Source organism: Strix aluco, chromosome 11 (assembly GCF_031877795.1).
Source record: "Strix aluco isolate bStrAlu1 chromosome 11, bStrAlu1.hap1, whole genome shotgun sequence".
Taxonomy (NCBI): domain Eukaryota; kingdom Metazoa; phylum Chordata; class Aves; order Strigiformes; family Strigidae; genus Strix; species Strix aluco.
Genome location: NC_133941.1, coordinates 20938838 through 20961350, shown reverse-complemented (window position 1 = coordinate 20961350; position 22513 = coordinate 20938838). Strand labels below are relative to the sequence as shown.

General features: G+C 36.1%; 1 protein-coding gene across 8 annotated transcripts in view; it reads right to left on the bottom strand.

Annotated features, from left to right (window-relative positions):
* The window catches only part of ATP2B2 (ATPase plasma membrane Ca2+ transporting 2), a 431184-nt gene that overhangs the window by 29860 nt on the left and 378811 nt on the right, over positions 1-22513 (bottom strand). For all 8 annotated transcript variants that reach the window (XM_074836607.1, XM_074836605.1, XM_074836606.1 and 5 more), the window contains 5 exons: positions 19208-19387; positions 18057-18144; positions 10711-10817; positions 9771-9962; positions 1459-1672 (listed from right to left, as the gene is read on the bottom strand). In XM_074836607.1, the coding sequence (XP_074692708.1) occupies positions 1459-1672; positions 9771-9962; positions 10711-10817; positions 18057-18144; positions 19208-19387 (781 nt within the window). The remainder of the gene's footprint in view (positions 1-1458; positions 1673-9770; positions 9963-10710; positions 10818-18056; positions 18145-19207; positions 19388-22513) is intronic.

Genomic DNA, 22513 nt, shown 5'->3' with positions numbered 1-22513 from the left:
TCATTAATTTGCAATTTATTTATTGAAAAACTGAGTTTGGAACATCATCTCACTGCAAAGCCCAGTCTTGTGGAGTTTAGAAAGGAAAGACTGCACTTCCTAGGCTTATCAGAAAATTGGTCGGGCTGTGTCCTTCAAAGTATGCATGGGTTTTCCAGAGATGCACAGAAGTAATTACAATAGGGTGAAAAAGCCTGGTTTTCTTTTCATCAGAGCTCAGTATAAAGTATTTTAAACCATAAAACTCATCAAAAAGCCATTAAAACTCCCCATAAAGTTCACAGAAGTTCTCATTCCAAGATTCATATCACATGAATTACCAAGACCTTCTAACACCTGTTTTAGAGAATCTGAAATTACAATTTCCTTAGACTCACTAGAAATTCTCAAAATACACTGTAAGCCTAGCAATATTACAGACCATCTCTCTTCAAAACCTGGCAATTATTTTGGTTTAAATAGCTCCCCTGTAAACAGACCATCACCTCCTTTGAGCATTCCAAATAAACTGCCAGCTGATAAGGTGGAGCAAGATTTTCACAACGGAGCTCAAAAAACTCCTAAGAACCCATAAATCTACATTTACAGTTTATATGGAAGTCTGCATATAAAGAAAAAAATCTGAAAGACAACACATGTAATTTAACAGAAGTGGTACAATGACAATAACACAACACCCAGTTGGAAAGATTATCAGTCCTTTGAGCAGGTCCACTTATTATTGTGGGGCAACAAAATATTATTAGTCCCTACTATTCCCTGCAGCATGAAACATTCCTCCTCCTTCCCTCCCCTCTCCAAAATACAACTTTTAAAAAGCATCCGTTGCTAGCAAGGCCTGAAGAAGAGTCCAGTAATCTAATAAATTAGATTTTTTTCCCTTTTAATATCTGTTTTAGATATTAAATGTCAAAACAGATTGTTATTTGTATTACTTAATACTGGTTACTGTACTAGTTAAGATCAGCATTATTCCTTGACTATGGCAAACATTTTGCTCCTGATTAGAGCTTCTCCAGATATTGGTAAAATGGATCTTGATTTTAGTTGGGGTTTTTTAAATTTCTTGTTACGTGCCTATTAAAGATGACAAGTCTCAAAATGAAATTTCAGTATAGACGAAGCAGGCTAGATAGTCTGATTAAAATGTAAACTATTCTAAGTTTTAACATAAACTTTTGCCAAAGCCCAAACTTACGTTTTCTTAGGAGGCAAAAAAGCTCGCTGAGGCCCTTTCCAATGTAAACAACATATGAAAGGTGAGTAAATCCCTCTATTGCATCTGTTCTGCTTCCCCTCCTGTTTCTGATCCCATTAAAGAGCTTCGTCCTACTAGCAGTTTAACCATGACAGACAATATAAGTGCATTACGTGGTTACATTTAAAGCTCTTCAACCTGTCAGGCTACAAGACCTAGATGCTTCTAAACTAAGCAACAAGCCTAAAAAACTTGCTTACCGACAAAAAGAAGTGTAAATATGAGAGTAAGCTGATAAACAGCGTGGCCCAGAATGTTCTTCATCATGGTGCGGGATATAAGCGGTTTGTTCCTGCCATATGGCTTTCTTAGCAATAGAGCCTCTGTTGGAGGTTCGGTGGCCAGAGCAAGAGAGGCAAAGGTGTCCATAATTAGATTGACCCACAACATCTGTACAGCTTTTAGAGGAGAGTCCTGTGGAGACAAATTAGAAAGTCATATATTTGCTAGAAAAATACTTGTTGTCAGGTCAGTTACTGTGATTTAATTTCTTCCTGTGCGACTGCAAGTAGGGCTGAAGACAGGATACAGAAATACATGGACCTCTGCTCTGAGCTACCATGACCTCTCCTGTATTTCTTATGCAAGACCAGAATCACAGGAAGCACTGTGTTCTGAACAAAGACAAATTATTTCTCTCCAGTCATTTAAATCAGGAATATTTACAATCGCACAATTCTTATAAAGCATAACATTAACATTTTGTAATACATTTTACAGTACTATCTGTTACTTCATGCATCGTATGAAATTTTCAGCTTAATTTAGGTAACTACATAATACAAATGGGAGTTTCTTTCCTGGAAGAAAATTATCCTGAAAGAATTTGAAAAGTAATGTTTCCTTTTACTGCAACCTTCCCATCTATTTTTTCAGAAACAGCTTGAAATTATTAAAAATTTATGAAACAATTACTGAGACATTTTAATGCAGCTTACTTAAATAAAACCTTTTAAAAAAGCAGTGATGAAAAAAATGCCTGATATTTGAATTTAAAATATATTCTGAAACTCATTAAACTATATAAAAAGTGCCAAAGTAAGAAAGTCTTTATTATTTTAGTGGGTAACAGGATAGCATATTTGAAACTACGGAACTGGAAAGAAAAAAAACCCAAAACATTACTACTTGTCAGGATGAAGTATTTATTCTTTGAAGCAGATCGCCAACCGCTAGAAGGAGCTCTTTCCTCACTTAATTCAAGAAAGAGTCTATGGTCATATTACGGAGGACTTTAGATCATGCTTAAAAAAACCCAGAAGTAAATAAAGCAAACTAACACAGATCTCAGGAGAACTCTAGACGACTATTATAAAGTTTTGATTTGTAATTCATTGGGGCAGCTGTAATGATAGATAGATACAATCGCTTGAAGAAGCCATATCAGGAAAATGAAGTAGGTTCTTTTTTTATGTATCTAACAACCTTTATACTGAATACAATACGGGCAGCGTTAGTAAGGGCTGCTTCCTGCTTCAAATAGACAGCTTTTATTAGGAAAATAGAATCTCAAAAGTAATAAGGTATCAGTATGACGAATTTTGTAATGGAAGGGAGTTAATGTACAGTGTGAAAGTTGGAAGATCAGAGCACTATTTTTATGCATTACAGTACCATGGTGCTGCAGTAGTGAAGCAAAGAAATTTATGGAACAGCATATAAGCCAAATCAAAACCAATAAAAACACCTTATGAACTCTGTCCTTTTCTTCAAAGGGTTAAATGTTCATTTTTTATGAAATAATATGAAATAATGAGGGCCAATATCCATTCAGTATCCCAAGGACATATGGAGAACAAGGGTAAGTGTTCTGGTCTCTTGTGGATCTGGTTTATATTCCAACCCTCCCTTGAGAGAAAATATTATTTCCTCTTGAAAATATATTTTTAACACCTCTACTTTTACACAAATTTTGATACATTTTATTCATAAAAAATACTCAGTTTTGGCTTATTCAAAGGGATGGAGAAAAGCAACCTACTGTTTCTAAGTCTTACAGGTTGGCTACATCAGGGAAGGGAGGAAGATGAGCATTAATAGATTCCTGACCTCTTGGTTATGGGTTGCATTAACTGGTCTTATCGGGAGAGTTCGGCTCACTCATTTGATACACAGCTGCAGAAACTGGAAACGTCTTTGTCTTTAGAGGTGGCTAAAAAACTAAAAGCAATCAGAACAAACTTTGTTCCAAATTGAGACCTCATATTTTTATCAATGCTAATGGCTACTTGCACTGTTTGTTGCTAGGGCTCAGAGACCCTAGACTTGGACACAGTATATAGAGAAAAAGAAAAACATGTTTTCCACTGAAGAATTTTCCTTGTCATGTTTTTACCTGTCTAGTTAGTAAGTTCCCTTGAGAAACACTCTCTACTTTGAGATGTTACGATAGCTGAATTTCTGCTTCATGTGCTGACTTCTACGTCAATAAAACTGAATTTGTCTGTTACGTTTAATAAATAGAGTCAAATACTCAGAGCCTGACATATTCCTAGCATAGTGAAAAATCAGATTATTTCAGTCTCTAAATCACAACTGTAATTGGCAGTCATCAGTTTTGGCAACAACATGTTCTCACCATTTCACACTGCCAATCACCTTGGGTGGCTATGGTGCCCCTAATAATTATCTATTATTGGCAGTGCTACACTGTTCAGTCAAGTGTGAAAGCTCATTCTAAGCTGAAGCCAAAACATTAAATACACATTAGTCTAGGCAGGCAGTGGAATGAAATTTCCACTGCAACTCTATCTGATTTCTGATAAGTTGGTGGAAACTGAGGAAAATACGTATCAGCTAAGGAGCTTAGTCTTCCATTACAGATTTTAGTCACTTATGCAAGTGGGATGCAAATTCAATGTTCTTTTCACTGCATTTTAGCCACTAAATGACTAGCTAACAATTCTTAATTCACTTTCTGAAAACTTGGGGGATGAAAGCTGTTCAAACTGCAAACCACCCAAAATCACCACTTATTTGTCAAATTCCTTTCCACTTGACCTTGGAATAGGTTAGCATTGGCCTAGAGGTAAAAGGAAAATGTTCCTTAAATCAAGTGATGTTACACTTCATCTTGGAAACACTTAAAAGTACAAATCGCCAAAGGCTGCAAATAAACTACAAATCTTTTGTGACATGCAGAGCCTCACAAATTTTAGAGCTTGTTACTTTTGATTTAGGTGACAAGCTGTAAGGGAATAAAAAGGTATTTTCACCCTTATATCTTTATTCTCACTTGTCACAGAACACATGCATGGATTCATAAAAATGAGCATTTCTGGTAGGTTAACTTTATATACATTAAAGCAAAAAAATGTCAGCCCTCACTTCTGCTGCTAGATCACACTGTCTACTAATTGTATGGAAGTGGCATCCTCAATTCTATTTCCATGTCTCTAAGCCTTCCCAAAACAAAGCTAAACAGTACATACTTTGATTTTTTATTATAGCTTTTTCAAATTTGCCAGTGCTATTATTTTAGGATTTGCCAAATACAGTGCTGCAGCAAAACATTATAACCATGTAAATTACTGCCTTATACATGTAAGTATAGATCATCCTCATTTTTTGAACAAGATCTGTAAAAACAATGTGATTCATGCAGTAGTTCATTGCTACAGTGCATTTTAATTAACATTTAACTTTCTAAACATAATGTCCCATAGAGCCACTGTTTTCAGTTCCTAATGTCTGCTAAAACATTAAGTCTTTCTTAAAGTACGAGAAGAATAATTTGAATGTAAAATGTTAAAACACAGTCTTTGTCTTCTCTTTCTTTAATGCATCCTTTTTGAATAATTACATCGCCTCAACAGTTGGAGAGACAGACAAAATTTGGCACGGAGATAAACATGCTAGCTTTATAGTTCCAGTAAAAAACTGTTTCCATTTGACTCAACTGCATTTTAAAATCTTTATTTTGTACATACCCAGATTATTTTTAACAGCTCCAAACATAATGACCTAGTATTTTCTTGTTACTGCCTATATGTTGGGGACAGGAAACACGATAAACGTTCTGGCTTTGTAAGGCACGTATAGAAGTCTATATGACACCTAGAGATGTGGAGCAATGACTCATGTGAAGTACTAAATTCACAGTAATTGTAGGCAGAGTTCCAAAGAACCCTCACTGAGTCAAATCAAGGACTCTGCAAAAATGTTATTCAGGGAATGAAGTCAGAACGTAAAGAGTTCATATCTCATAAATCCACTGGAAAAATAAATTATTGGTTTAACCTGAGGTAATGGTTACTAAACAGAAAGGATAATTTTATGCAAACTAACCACACCCTGATCATTTAAAAAGTATGCATTGGGCAACACAGAGAGAAAGAAACAAGAGGTAAATGAATTAGATTAACCGAAAGATAAGGTGAATTAATACAGCTCAGCTGCACTGTGCCACACAAACTGCACTGACATGGGACTAGCAGTTGTGATCTCATTGGTGGGTGTTATCTACCCACTGGACACAAAATTAAGAGCACCTATGCAGCCACAGATTGAGGGATCCCGATTCAGCTTTTAATCTTCAACCTTGGTTTTCTTGTATGACCTAGATCTCAGAGTGCTTTACGTAATTATAGAATCACAACACAGAAGTTCATCATTAGTTGAAAATTGAGAACTCTCTGCTTATACACTGAGCTGCTGTATACTACAACAGGGCCCAATGTGAGTTAGATCCCTGTGAGGGGGAGCTTAGTTTTGGCAGCAGCTGTGCTAAGCTTGCCAACGGGTGACACTGTATCTGTAATTCCTATGCTGCTTAGACTATGATTTCTGTCATCTTAACATGACTTTGTGCTGGGACCCATGATGGAGAAAAGCAAATGACCATTTGCACTGGTCCTGTTTAGTCTGCATAATAACTTCTTTAACAGCCCACTGCTACTCCTTTATAAACCTTATGTGACACTGAAGTAGCACGTAGGGTCACATACACTTTGTACATGTAGTTAAACATCGATTGAAACAGCAAACCAGGACAAAATAGAATAGATATGGTAGATATTCCCTCTAACAGCGGAATCTTGCTGAAGCAGGCACTGGGTAGATAAATAATAAAATAATATTTGCTTAAAATTAACAGAATTAAGCTAAACAGTAGTTCCCTAAAGTAGAACTGGCAAGGACATTGATTTTATTTATGTATTTGAGAATAAAAAGCAGCAGATTCTTAAAATGACCACTAATGGTCACAGGTTCTACCTAGTACTTTTCTTAAGGCTATCCATGGCACTCCTAAGGCGCTCTGGACCAAACAAATCAGCTCCTACTTGGCAATGCATTCTCTGGGTGCTCCTTGCAGGTCTAGTTTCACTCATAATAGTACTCACACAGTTGGACCCTTTCATTAATACAGAGTTGCTGTGGTTTCACTAGGAGTCCTGCAGTGATATGATCACATACACATATCTACATGTACACCAATGCAATTGCAGGATCAAGTCTGAATAAAATGAAGTCTATTTACTTGCAAAGCACAAGCTAAGTGTTAAAAAAAGGGTCAAAACAAATATTTTATTATCTTTGTACTTCCTTTAAGCACAAATAATAGAAACACCAAGAAGAGTACTTAAGAGTAAAAGAAACTTCATACTCAAAGCATCCCAGTATGCTTGTTCCGAATTGACAAACAGTTTTTTTGAGAGGTGACATTAAGAAGCATGAAAGAAATGTTACTACCTACATAGCGTTTTTCTCATTCTAGGTTTGATGAAATATCACCAAAAAGATAGCCCATGTAATATTCATTAACCTGAATATTAATTGTGGACTAAAATTATATTCTGTGTGTCAAAGAAAGTCAAACTGGCTACCTAAAAGCAAAGTAAAATTGAGTCCAGTGTGGACCTTCTTTATATTAATTTTGAAGGTCACAGAAAGCTGTGTTGCCTTTTGGAAACTATAGATTTTAGCTTCACTTATTTGTTAAGAACTTAAATGTTTCAGTCAAAATAGTAATTTGAGACCTGTGTACAGTTTTGCAGACTTAGATCTATGTATGTGCACCTAGCTTGTTGTGTGCAAGATTTTTTTGTATATTCATGCACTTTGTGCTAGAGCTATTTTCATAGCAACCAGAGGGTACAGTATGTTCTCAAGTGTAATTTTTAGTAAAGCTTATGAGACAAATAAACATAATGCCTTTCACTGGCTAAAGTCTTTGAGTCAAAGCCTAACATAATAATGTTGACTCGTAAAGCAAGATCCTTCTTGAATGAGACAGAACTGAGAGCTGCTTGAGATTATCAGCAGTCAGGCCGCTGAGTGTAAACAGAAATACAATGGGAATAACTGCTGCCTTTTGGCTACAAATTCAATTTTAGCTCCTTTCAGACCTCTTCCTTTGGATTTGCATTTTTACTGCCAAATTAAGGAATTGCATAGGAATCCATCTGGACAGAAATACAGGAATTCTAGGAGGTGTACATCAAAACCTGTAAACAGGGACAATAGACTTGACAGGCTCAGTGATGGTCTACAAACCACTGGGGCAATGTAAGTACACTGATCCAAATCTTTCTAGAAGTCAATGGAATGATCCAAAGGATGAAGAAAGCTCTGGAATTAGAAAGGGAAATCTGCTTGCACTGATTATGCATGACACGTGCACTTAGACTTGATTTGAAATAGTCTTTGCACTGATTCGGTAATGTTTAAGCTCTCTAAAGAATAAAATAGAAATTTCTTAGTTAACAAACAGAATATATTTTCCTTCATGCTTTCCTGAAGCAACTGAAAAAATGCTGGACACTAACCAAACAAAATTCACCTTAAATAAATGTTAGTAGGCAATGATTGAATGTCTATAGAACAGGGTCTTAAAAGGAAGCACTCGCCTCAGTTCCACATTGCTGTTAGCACTTTTTTCTATGTGGTTTTGCACCACCGATAAAAATCCAGGAGGACTGACCTTCCAGACTTCAAGTCCTTCTTCACATACGTTCTGTTACCAGCAACAATCATTTTACAGATAAACATTTTCTCAATATGCTTGGAAATATTTCCCAAGGGAAAAGTTACCCAACTTGTCTCACAAGATCAGTAATTTTGTCCCATAGCACAGGCTCAATTGTGACAGCAAGGCATCATCAAGACCTGGGTAGGGTAGAGATCTAGCACTTAGCAGCTCACAATTTTTACTTCTCAGAAAACAAGTGAATTGAAGTTTCAGTGCTTCCTTTGTACAGAATAAAACAGTTATTTTTTTTTATTTGTTAAGATCACTTCCACTTGCTTCAAAAACAGCCATTTCTGATTTCTCTGAGAATCCCAGCCCTAGCACCAGCTGTAGCTCACTTAGCTAAGCTAAATGATGACAGTTGTATCTACCCAGCTGTTGCATGGTGCCAGCAGAAACTGGGAGCTTGCAGATTCCTCATGCAGCTCAAAAAAGGCCTCTAAATGTCAGTCAAGCCTTAGGAGAAGTTCGACCTCATGGTTTTATAAAGGTACCTGGGTTTCTGGTTTCAAGTATCAATTCCATGATTACGATGTAAGATTACCCTGGAGCAGAGCTAATGACTTATTCATTGTTTTTCTCAGGTGTGCATGAGGTGAAATCTACCTGCTGAAACAGGGATGTGCATCTGTGTGATGCACAACAGAGGAAAGCATCAGCTTTCCCATAGCGTGTCTCAGTCGAAGGATGCACCTGTCTGCAGCATCTGGAATATACATTATTTTAGGGAGTGACAGCACTAAAAATCGCATGGTTTGCAATTTTCTAAAGAAGGACAAAACCTCATACTGTACTACGTATGTTCTGTTTTCTTTCTAGGGAAAATAAAACAATTTTATTAATCAAAAAGTAATAATTTGAAGAGGAAAAAAATGTGGTTTGCTTTCACATACACTTTTTGTAAAAGGCCTAGACACGTTGCATGTGGACCAGGATTGCAAGCAGGGATTAATGTAGAGGGAGAAAAAGCGAACAAAGTCCAACTGTATGTGTGATCTAATTGGTTTGTCATTTGCATCTGAAATTAAAAGGAATTGCCTGAAAGCAACAAAATAATTTTATCAGTCAAAAAGCTCCCCTGCTGGGATTGCTTCTGTGTGTCAGTACTGCTCTCTTGAAAGTAATAATCCCATTCCATAATCCCACAAAAAAAAAATGTGTTTAATAGTGAAATATCCTGAGACAAAAAGGCAAAGTCACATAACTTCTTCCTTCTCCCAGTCCCTGACATTTTCTGTCCTCTCATCAGAGGCTCAGTCATGGTAATAATATATAATCTAAAACAGGGAGCTATATGGAGGCAGCACAAAAATTAGCAGCTCCTAAAAGCTTCCAGGAGAAGATGGATTAGTACACGTCCTTATGTCAACAGTTATTTAACATTTAGCAGCTTGAGACTAAATAACACTCAGAAGACTTTCAGAAAGCATACTTTCTGTTGTACGAGGTAAGAATCAAATGTAAGCCACCATTACCTAAAAGAAAATGTAGGCTGGTAGGATTTGGCCCCATACTTTAAGCAACACCTGAAGTTAACCTTACCTGGGTAATGCATGCTCCAGTGAAAGCCACAATCACAGCCACTATGTTAACAGTGAGCTGGAACTGCAGGAACTTGGAGATACTATCATAGACATTACGCCCCCACATTACAGCCTTCACAATGCTACTGAAATTGTCATCTGTTAGGATGATATCTGAGGCTTCCTTTGCAACATCTGTTCCAGCAATACCCTGGAAAAATTAATTGTGAATAAAATGACCTACTAGAAAGTACAGAGACAGTTAGAATACAAATCTTCATACTCATTCAAAGTTCACAGTTATTCAGACTTCCCAGCATAGTAACAGTGACTGCTGAGTCTATTCTGCATTTTATATTTGCTAGGAAGTTAGCTAATTTGGCCTATTTGTGAAAGTGAATAAGGACGCGGAAAAGGGAATTGATAGAGAGCAGTGGAATCCATGTGATGATAGTTTTGAGTGTTTTAAATTATCAGCTTAATGATTACTGTTCTTCTGAGTTATTTTTATCATTGATGGTATTTTATTAATATACACGAACAGAATTGCTAACAAAAATTAGAATTACATATCTTGATATATAGTTTAGTATATGAAGGTCCTCAGAGTCAGAGTATGTTGGGAAGACATCTTTACAATTAGTGATGTATTTTACCCAAGCAAAATAGTACTCCACTGTTGTGAAGAACAGAGTTCATTTTTCTGTACTGGCAGAGAATTCTGCATATAGCAAATAACTACCTTAGACAAAATATTGAAAAAGTATCAAAACAAGCAATACCAGCGAATCTAACATAGTAAATTAAAGGATTCTGAAGAAACATAACTCGCCTCCTCCCATGTATTGCTTCGCTGACAAGTAATAACTAAGCAACTTCCTCAACATCGAATGAATGAAAAATCTCTTACAGCAAATTTATAATGGCACAAATGTCAATAAATATGCTCAAGACTATACCATTGCAAAGCCAACATCAGCTTTTTTAAGTGCTGGTCCATCGTTGGTTCCATCACCAGTCACAGCTACAACCTGCCTCTGCTCCACCTGTGTGCTGTCAATAATACCTGCAAAAAATGTATATGTGTATGGATACATACATATATATAAAATAATTAGCAAGATAAAACTTCCCTCTAAAAAATAGCAGGGTCTGTGTAATACAGACTACATAATACCACACAAGTCTTACAGAGATTAACAGTATTGATTTTTAAGGAAAATAATGATGAAAGCAGTGTCATCACTACTATACACTACTAGACATCACTCCTAGAATTTACATGGAAAGTTCTGGTCCTGCGTCATCAAAACATCAACAAAACTTGCACAGACTTCAAAGGGAATGAGATCAGCTCATTACGTTCTTTTGGAAGATTTCTACTACTTAAAATTATGTGTCACAGTAAACCCATTTCAGCCCAGCTCTCTGATTAAACATCAATGGAAAGGATTTGCCAAAGACTTAAGTTCATACTTAAAGCTCTCCTAAACTGTGACTGAACTGTAGTATCAGCTTTACTGGGATGCCTTCTGGCAATCAGTTTAATCTAAAGATAACAAATGCCATTGATGAATTATATTTAGCTGGAGCCAAATTACTGTTTTAACAGACATGTTCAATTCTGCCAAACAATGATTAAGAAGATATAAAATAATTCTTTAAATTCTGGAGCCAAACATTTTAATAAATAGACATAATAAAATAATTTGTACTTTCATTTTGAGATAAGAAAGCACTTTTCACTTGGTGAAGCAAGTTTCATGCAACTAGCCTGCAGGGAGGTATTTTCCACTTATGCAGATGAGGAAAGTAAGGACAAGAATAAAGAATTTTTCTGAGGTTACAGAAGCAGCCCTGTTTTTTAATAGCATGGGGATCATTCACTACTCGCGTTTTTATTTTCACATCAGAGTTCATTTGAATATGAGTTCAGAACACAGGATTGTTGTGTGGGATACAAGAACACCTCTCCATATTAATGACTTGGGGGGGGGGGGGAAATGACAGAATTCCTTTTGCTAACACCTTTTGCACAAAGTCATAACCTCTAAAAACAATTATCAAAACCTACCCACTGTGAAAAGCTTTCATTTTACTCTAGAAAAAAATAACTCGTGTATCAGATAACTAACCAGAAATAGGAAATTGCAGATTACAGAGCAATAGCTGCCTCTTGGCAAGGTTCAAGCTTATCAGGCACCGAGATGATTGCAATGCAGTATGGAAGCAGTTAGTGTCCTGTATTTTTCAGTCTTATGAAAATCAGAAAAAAACCTATTCACTTTCCATTGGCAGTACAAACTCAGATAAATGGCACATTATTCTGGTAAAATCTTATAATTAGAGCTTTCAATTTGTTGGGGTGATTTGCCTTCGGTATTACTAAATAAACAGGAACATCAGCTGCCACTACTGTTAAAAGCATTTATCTTGGTCTTCCCTTCTTGTCATTAACACATCCTTTGATGATAAATTAATAGTTCAAGCTTCTGAACAAATTCATTAAAATCTCTGACACATCATGGTATTAACTGCTCCAAACAGGAGGATAGCATCCTTCCACAACTGGATTCCAAATGGGAGCACAACCTAAAGTTGAAGAGACTCTAACAAACGACCTCCTAATAGATATAAATAGTGCTCTAATGTCAATGACTCTACTACCAACTGTCCTGTGTCAGTCAATTGCTGGATGCAGCTACGTAATTCACAAGGTTTAGCAGTCATTCACAAGGTTTAGTAGTCATTTTTATCCCTAAAAGCAAACTATGCAGCCAGGATAAAGCCCAAAACCCTCCAGAGCACAGAACTGCATAATCAGCAGTCACAGAAAAATAAAGATAAAATGATCTTGGTTATCATCCGCATCTCAGTCACACACCTTCATCTCAGTGACCACTGCTAGTGTCATCAGAAATATGTCAATGCATGACACAACAGTATGTGGATGGACTTCAGGGCTATTCATAGGGAGAAGATCTTTGCGAAACTTTCATTTGTACGTCAGACAAATTTCTAAAATGGAGCATAGTGATTATTTGGGATTCAGAGGACTTATCATAGCTATACTTATGTTCCCTGACATCTGCATGCTCTTTTAATCTGTTCCTCCCCCCCCTTCCTCACATTTCTGAAGGCTTGTCTTCTTTCCAGCACTTGCTTCCTTCCTAACCTCACCTACTTTTACTTTTTTTCTTTCTTTCTTTGATATCGTTCTGTTCATAGGTGCGATAAGGCTTCACTTCAATAATTTTCATCGGTATCAAATAATATGTCTGTATAGCTTTTACAAACAGTGTAAGGAGACCAAACAGAAGAGGGATGCCTAGGAAGGGTTCTCCCTCTGCACTACCAAAGCTGTGGTGAAGAACTGCTTCAGTGATGGTGAAAAATGTAAACAAAGGCATGACTTGACAGACTGCTAATAAAGAGAATGCCCATTTCTTTAATATTCACTGGCCTTTCCCCTCATTCAAAACAGCTAAAAAGAAGCTTCAGTATTAATTAGTCATGTCTAGCAGCCAGGAAATTTCTTCAAAATAAACTGGTTTACTCCAGTTGAATGCTTACATACAGTATTTTAATAAAAACAGGTCTGCAAGATATAGCAGGGGATTTCCTAAAACTCAGCAAAGCTTCCTCCCAAAACAGCTTTGCTGTTTCATTGGTCTGTTCCCTCATTTTAAGGTGTTTGGCCACAACTTTCCTCTGTCAAAAATAATTTTATTCAACAGCCACATGAATACACCTAGAGCATAACATTACAGTGTGTTCCACACAGATTCCGCTGATGCTGCAGGAATTGTGGGAGAAGTCATGTAGCTTGCACAAGCTTGTTTCTGATGAGGGAAAAGATCATATTTAAAACACCTACGTACAGCTATCAAGAGGGGCACTATATGCACAAGCTTGCTATAAAAGGTACCAGCACTGCATACAGAGCTGAAAGTGAAACACATCCTGTATCTCCCACCTTTCTCCCATCTGACATTAAGCAAGCATTAAACCAAATCCCCTCAGGATAATAATATAAAGAATATTCACCAACGATGTGTCTTCCATTTCTTTTACAAGGAGCTATCTGTACCCATGGCTCAGATCAAAAACATCAAGTATAGCCTCAGGTTCTCCCTTTATTGCAGAAAAAATGCCATTTTATTTAAACAGTTCTTACTTGCATTGTCACCTTTAGAGTCACATCAGTAAGAAACCGTTGGTTCTGGGAGAAAAAAATTCCTGGTTTAGATTTTTCTTTCTGTCTCAACTGATTAACTCAAAACAGGCAGACGGGAAAAACTTTGCTACAGTAGAGCACTTCAAAGATGCACACCAATTCAGGTGTTACTGATGCAGTAAAGCCAATCATCCCACACGCTTACACATACTTACATTTCTCTGACAAGTTAAACACAGAAAGATGTAATATATTTTCATAGGCATATTGTGTTTAGATTAGTTTTTAATACTCCCAAACTTTTTCAAGCTCCCTGTTAATTTAACAAGAATTTAGAAAGTCTATCTCTGAAAATTTAAATTCACTTTAGTTACATGCTTAAGTACGTGCGGGAATAGAGCTTTAAAGGTTAATGTAAAAGTGTAATATATAACATTACAGACAACATTTGTAATTGTTAAGTGGATAGTGCTCCACAAAGTTCATGATATTAGAATGATAATATCAGAGAAGAACACGGCTGAAACACATGGATTTTTGTACTAAGCATGCACCACCAATGTGCTTTATATTCTAAGACTAAAACACTGCAGGGGAACCTTAAAGGCATAAGTGCCTCCCACAAAGTTACACTTAATACAGGCTACAGAATACTAAATGGTATTTACAGAGTATAAAACTCTAGATTCAAATGCAGTATACCTCCTGCTTCCTTTAAACTATTTTTATGTTCTTCGCTTCAGGGAAGAGTTGGTTGAAGTCGACTTTTTACGCTGTGGAACAGGTCAACTTTCTGAATATTTTTTCATATGAATTTGAATAAAAATAAATATTAACATTTTCTCGCAAATGGAAGTCAAAACCACGTGCAATTTGGAACATGCTGATATTTAATTTCAGAATTTCATTTCATACACGTTTCTATATTTTTATTATTCTACCTAATCTCACAGCACGTCCACATTGATGAAGTCATGAACATAATACCATCCCATGCAATACTACTTGAAAGAGTTTAGTAATTAAGGGTAATTATTAAAAATATTTTCTTCTTCAAAGTTCCCTTTCTGCCTGTTAATAAATCAGACTTGCATGAGAATAGTTGTTTTTAATATCACAGAAAAATAACTCCAGCCTGATTTAAACATATTGGAAAGCACAGCTTCTTTAACTGGTAAACTGAGTATTTATTTGATCTTCTCTATACCCTCTGATAAAAAGATGATATTTCCCATCAGTACTAAACAGTTGCTTCCCAAAGTATTTTAAAAAAACACTATGACAAAACTGAAGTATTTCAGCAAGAGTATTATAAAGATACATCAATATAAATGATATGCATTTTTACTTGTTATATTTTGAAATAGGGTAAAAAATATGAAATAATACTAATGGATATCATAAAATCCATAAGAAATTGTATTTCAGTTGGATTGAGAAATCCAGAAGTTTGTTTCACTGAAACAGTTTGTGATGATAAAATATTCTGACATCTTTTTTTCAATCTACCTATACTTCAAAGCCATAAATATTTGAGAGAAACTGCCTGCCCAGCCTAAAATGCTGATCCATGCCTTTCTCTAGTCCCTTAACAGTAGTAAAAACAAAAATGCAAAACAAAAATGATCCTTTTGCTGGGTGGGATTGTGCTACGTTAAGGAGAAAAAAATATTCCCTCCAGCAGCTGTATGTCATTAAAAATTAAATATAAAAAAAGTTTATTTTGTGATGTGTGTTTTTACCCTAGAGCAGATAGAATACATCAAAGAAGAGAAAATCCTCTTGATCCCTCAAGTGTCTGAGAAAAACATAACATTTTAACAAGAGGCCCAAAACTAGTGAACATTTAAATAGTTTCTTGTAACTTTTAATGGCCCTTGGAGTATTACCAGCCAAAAAATTCCATCATGATTTTCCACAGACTTGTTCTTGAACTTCGTTAGATACTTAATTGCTCTATCATTTGACCTTGTCACATCTTTAAAACATTAATTGTATTAGTTGCATAAGGTATTCAGTAGTAATAAATATCTTCTGGATTGTCAAAGTGCATATGCTATAAAACATCAATGCTTATTTTTCTTCAGCTCTTTATTGATTTCATTTTCTCTGGAAAAGGTTTTATTTTTCTCTTCAGGGGAAATCCTGAATGATTCAAATGAGTACTCCCAAGGGACTTATTTATTCCACTTAACAAAACACAAATTGTTGTGTGTTTCTGAAACAAATAAACTATTAGGCTGTGCAAGTCATGTCCTCCAAGAGCTGTAAGACAGTAATTTATATGCGCTAGGGAAGTGAGGAGACTTCAGCTACCTTTGTGCTGTTTTAATAACGACCTATGAAGCTAATAATTATGTTGTCCAAACCAATGGCCTCCAAATCTTTTCAATCACAAACACCTATTGGTAAAATCTTTTTGACCACACATACCCCCAATATGTATATCATTTATAAATTATACACATGTACTATTATATTATGTATACTAGAAAACATACATTAGAAAAGGATGAGATAGAGATTAAATAAACAGTATTTTTAACATATTCTTGTATTTAATAATGGTAAAAAATATTTTCTTCCTGCATCCCAGTGGATTGTCCCTGACATGTGTGCACCCCATTTCGGAGACCACTGGTCTAAACAGTGGCTGGAGAGGGTGAGTAAAAGCACTATGTCTCTCCAGCTGCCCCATCTTGTGCACCATGATACAAGATATCTTATAAAGATATCTTAGTTCTCCTGAAAGATCCATGCTTCCAAAGCTCTTCACATACACTGGTCCCAATTCCAAAGGACCCAACTGATCCAATCCTCAAATTCACAGTAGAATTTTTTGCTCTCAAGTCATTTAGGCATTTTAAAAAATTACATACTGCTCAAAAGCCTTTGTAATCAGTCATGCAAGGAGTCATATCAATAAAACCTTGCCATACCAAAAGGATAGATCCAGAAACTCCTACCTAAATGTGAATTATTATTTAAGCAGTCAACCAGCTGAAAACATGTAACTGATCAGTTGGATCTTATCCTGAAGTTTAGCTCCTCCAAGAATTGCTAAGAAGAGTCTCTCCAGACTTTCTAGGGCCTCAGCAAATAATAATCTAGTTCTTTCTTCATCAGGAAGCCAGCAAACACAGCCATCCACCAACAGGGTTTCCATCTGTGCCAGCCCCCCATCTTATCATGGCCAGAAATTATGTTATTCCTGATCAGAAATTTTCTGATTTCATCAGCTGTCTTTTAAGTGTGAGCTTCAAAGTCAACAGAATAAGATTTCAAGTCGTCAAGAAGTGGGAGTTACAGATACGAAAAAGGCTTTAAAGAAAACTGCAAACAAATCCCTCTTTTATAGAGCATTCCATCTGCAGACAGTATGGTAAGAGAATATAATTTGTCTGGTGCAGTTTTTAGAGGACAAAACCAGACTCTGAAAATACAGCCAGAAACCTAAAGGAAGCCAATGTAAATCATACAATTAGTGAGCCTATAGGAAAATGGAATTGGCTTAAAATACTTATCTCCATTCATGTAACGCTAAAGGGGGCAGCTCCTAGTTACATGATCTCCAATAACTGCTACTGTAACATGAATGTTTTTTTTATCTTGGAATACTCTTTAAAAATAATTGTGAGAGAACAGATGCACTTGACTGACTTGATTTACTCTAAATGAGCTTGTTCTTGTTTTCTCCATGAAGAGGTATAGGCAGAGACTACAAAATCTATGCCCCCTCTTGTTTACATGACAAACAACAATATTTTCTTTCTGACCAGCAAACACACATCTTCCCTTCCCAGCTAGAGCCTTGTTCTAGTCCAACTAAAAATCACAAGGCAGATATGAGATTGCCTACATCTACTTGCCAGACTTCGTATTGGTACTTCTGTTATTCCTGTCAACCAGTTTCCTATTATTTTCCATCTGAAGGCTCAGGTAGAATGCAAACACAAGAGACTTGGTTACTGAAAAAACCTCCTTGCATTATGTATAGATGTGCAATTAAAGGTAACAACTCAGATATATTTGTAACAGTAAAACTTTTACAACAGAGATAATGTGTCGGACATACTTCAATAACTTTGGCATTAATTACACACACACGTGAAGGTAGCCTGCACGCACCTTTTACCAAAGTGTGTTTGTCCGTGGGAGATGAGCGAGCAAGCACTCGAAGCTTTGGCCAGATTTTGTCAATCCGCTCTTGCTCAATCTGGAGGGGGGGAACACAAAAAAACCCAAACCAGTAAAACTGTTAGCCTGTGACTATCAAACGGCAAAATATATTTGTGCCCATGTGTCAGATGCGTCACATAACTACTTATATTTGCAACTTTTCTCCAAAAGCACAGAAAAACTACAACAGCCATCAATGCTGCAAATGAAGGCAAGGTCAAAAGGCAGTTTTCTACTACCAAAGCACAGCTGTTGGCTAATATAGGTAAATTCTGCCACAGTATCTAATCAGCCTTTCTTAGGATCTTCATGGATAATTCCACTCAGAATCCTGACTCTATATACAGGATAGTAGAGTTTCTCAAAGCTGATCAAACACGTTTACAAGTAGAAGCATGTTGTCCTATTCTACATTTAAATGCAAGTTCTTCATTTTGGCACCAATAATGGCAGAATTTTCTCTGTATACCAACAGCAATGAGGACAAAGGATTCCATCAATCAATGCAAGGAGTAAAGGACCGTGTCCATTCATTAATGATGGGGTCAAAGACACAGCATAGAGTTTACTTTTTTTAAGCTGACTTCAATAGCCTGTGTGTTAGCTCCATTTTTTATGAGGAGTTAAAGATCTTCCGAAGAATACATTAAGTTACGCAAATCATTACAGTGAGTGGATATAGCAGTACATTAGGTACAGTGGTATAAAATAAAGAAACGAGAGGAGCTGGTTCTCAGTACAGACTGCATTTTTATGAGACAGACCTGCAAACTCCTGCTGAGTTTCTTCTCCTCTTTGGTAACAAACCTGCTTTTAATGTGCTTGGTTTTGCTTTCTTGTGGACTAGTGGTATGGTTCTAAAAACCGCTGAATTGGGCTAGCACTAAACTGACAGTGGCTCTGCATCAGGAAAAGTAAAGACTGCCCTTTCAATGGTATTTTGAATTTCAAAAGAATAGCAGTAGAAAGAAGTAGCAATCTCTTCAAATAGCCTTTACTGATATGAGGTACACATCAGTGCAGGAGAAACAGCATTTCAGCGTTCTCGCTATTTTTTAATAACATATTCATAATATGTATAGATTTAGTAGATGAGTTACCTCTCCCTTCTCATTTCGGATCCTTCTGTTAAACTCTTTCCCTTCAAGGCAGAGAAAGTCTTCTCCCGGGTGAATGATTCCACATTTTATGGCAATGGCACGTGCTGTGTTGATGTTGTCTCCAGTGACCATGCGGACCGTAATTCCAGCTCGCTGGCACTTTCTTATGGCTTCTGGGACCTACAAAAGCAATGTAACAGGAAAGAAAATTCCTAGATAAGAGATAAAAATCTAAGTCAGGTGTTCCCAATCAGAATATTTGAAGCTAAGAAATTCATGAAGCAAAACGAGAAATCATACGTGGTATGGCATATTACAGCTACCTGACTATTACGGAATTGAGGTTACACCACAGGCAAGACAAATCTTTTACCAAGAAGCACACAAACCATATTTTTAGATTGGTGGCCTAAAGCTTCTCCTGACTTTAATTAAAAAAAAAAGGAGTGTTCTGCAGCTTTTTTGACCTTTAGCATCAAGGTACAACATGCTGAACCTAACATACTCAACATACATGTAAATATGAACTGAGAATACATCTATTTTGTACAGAAAATTATCTAACTTCTGATCCTAACTTTCATTAATAGGATTATCTAAAAAGTTACTGTAATTTAGCACTATTACACTAACTCATGCATATCAACAGGTGGAATTCCTAAATATACGACTTTAAAATTTCATTAATAATTTACATATTTAAAAACTGTAAAAATGTAGCATGATTTTAGTTGTGCTCCTTTCTGCATGAGACTAACTTTTCCTGCTGCACAGTATACATACTAGTGAGAGAGAATTCAGTGTGTAACAGCATCCTTGAGATTAATGTAGAAGCTATATACTGACTTGGCATCATATATAGAGCTTATTTAAAAAAAAAATTGCCATTAAAATGTGAAAGAGCTAGGAAATTGATTCCTAATAAATAAAGCTCTTTTAATACAGCTACTTGAGTACATGAAGTCAGTGCCTATAGAAAGGCTACATACCTATAGTTCAATTTCAGATCGGGAAAAAATTCTATTTCTTTAAACTATATAATAATTACTGATAATTTATTAATTATTAATAAATATCACACTAACCAATGAATGCAGTCTCATCACACTTTTGCATTATTATGAAAGCATTGCTTCTTCAAGAAAAAAACAACAATATTATTTGACATGGAAGAATAAGAAGTGTGTTTAACACTTCAAGAACAGCCTAGATAGATACCTTCAGCATCATCACTTCCCTAAATTTCATTTTTGCTTAGATGAAACTAAAGGCACCCCAGGACCCCTTATAAAGACAGAAACCCTTCACAGAGCTACAAGAAACTGAACTGCCTTACTACAAAAGATAGCAAAGTCAGATATAAAGCAATTATAGGTTGCACTGGTTCTTACATTTGGGGCAGCAGAGAGGTGCTTGAAGTAGACAAGTGACATTCTGAGAGGAAAAAGATTCCCAATACATGAGCATGACTTAGATAAGCATCTGAGTATTAGGCAGTGATCCTAAGTAAACCTCCAGGCAATTTGAAGATTATCCCACAAGTTCCAAAGACCAGGCCCTAGATGCTTGCTCTGCAACGTTGCCTAACACTCTCAATCTATGTAATGCATATATAAACCACATTTTAATAAATTTCCTAAATACATACACTTGACCACTCACTGCAAATTGCTGCTACATTATCAGCTGAGCTTCTTCAGGTGACAAACGTGTAAAGTAATGGGATTGTCTGACTGTGATGAATTATGTCAGCAATTGTGTATATAGAGCTGTTGATGTTCTACAGAAACTAATAAGCAAAAGGTATGATTATAAAAAGAATTTTTAAATAATTATCAACTTTTTTAAAAAAAACAAAACTATTTAAGAAAGTGTCTCAGAATGGATATTACTGGTTACAATAACAAAGCCTCGCTATATTCTACAGTGCAGTTTGCTGATCGTAACCTCCATCACAGATATAAGCATACTGTAGAATTCAATGCCAACTAAGGTGGATTAATCTCATCCATTAATACAGAAAATATTAAGAAAAGGAGCCACCATCTACAACATCACACTGTTAATTTTGTGCATTTCTAGATATTTAAATTTTCTCTATAGCCACAAGTATGTGACACTGCTGAGGGCAGAACACTGCCTTTTACATGACAACCACCGCTCTGATGCAGTAAGGCAAATGCTGGGCTTCTAATGATTTCATGGGGCCAGAAAGGCTATATATCTCGGACTGAAATTATACACCCTTAACCATACTGTAGATTATGATTATTCTAATCAGTGAATAAATTTCACACCATGCTTCTGCATCTTTATTAACGGCAGTTGTGAAGCTTCTATTTTCCAAAATGCCTCACTAAACTAACACCTAACTGAGGATCAGACTCGTACTTTTCCCATGACTATGAAAGAAAATCAGTCCCCTCAGACTGCATCCACCGAATATACTGTTTGCAGAATGACTCTCTGTCAATACGGATTATAGAATCAAGAGCAAAACGAAGGGACAGAGGCTTATCTTCCCATTTCCTCATCTCTACTAACTGAGAATATTCTTCCCACAAGTTGTATCCTGGAAACATTACTTGGACCTGAAGCCTTTTAACATTATGAAATATACATCTATGTGGGACATACAATCATATTAAATCTATTACTAAAGTAAATGCCTCCAAATTTACCCAGTTTCCACATTAATAATCCTGACTGTATCCCATTTGCCAGTTTGGAATGCCCTTAGTATCCACTTTAACTTTTGTGACCCTCATGCATTGGATATGACAGATTTAGATGACTATCTGTAAAACCAGCACATTGTATGAACCATGAAGAAGAAAAATAAATTACAGTGCAAACAGAAAAAAAGGTCTACTCACAGAAAGTGCCAGTCCTATTAAATAAGGTCATGAGAGGACAACCTAGTTTCAAATACATCTCAAACTCACATATAACTAGAGATTTTTTTTTTTCTTTTTTCTATTCTATTTTTCTCTTCTCTCATTTTTTGGACAGCTGGTGGGTGGTATCTGATTTAATACTGTGTACAGTAATTACAGTTAAAATATTGTTCATATTTTTTGATTGCTGTAAGGAATAAAGAGTGTTGGCAGACTGAGTGGGCAGTGGAAGCAGATACTTTCCATCAGTTTTGCAGAGCCTAAGTATACATTTTTAAATTCTCTGGTTTATTTTCTCTCTGTAAAGAAAACCTTCTAATGCATGCATGCATGCATAAATTATCCAATGCAGGAATATCTATCAGAGTCAGGTGACAAATAAATAGGTGACATTTGGAAGTGATTTACG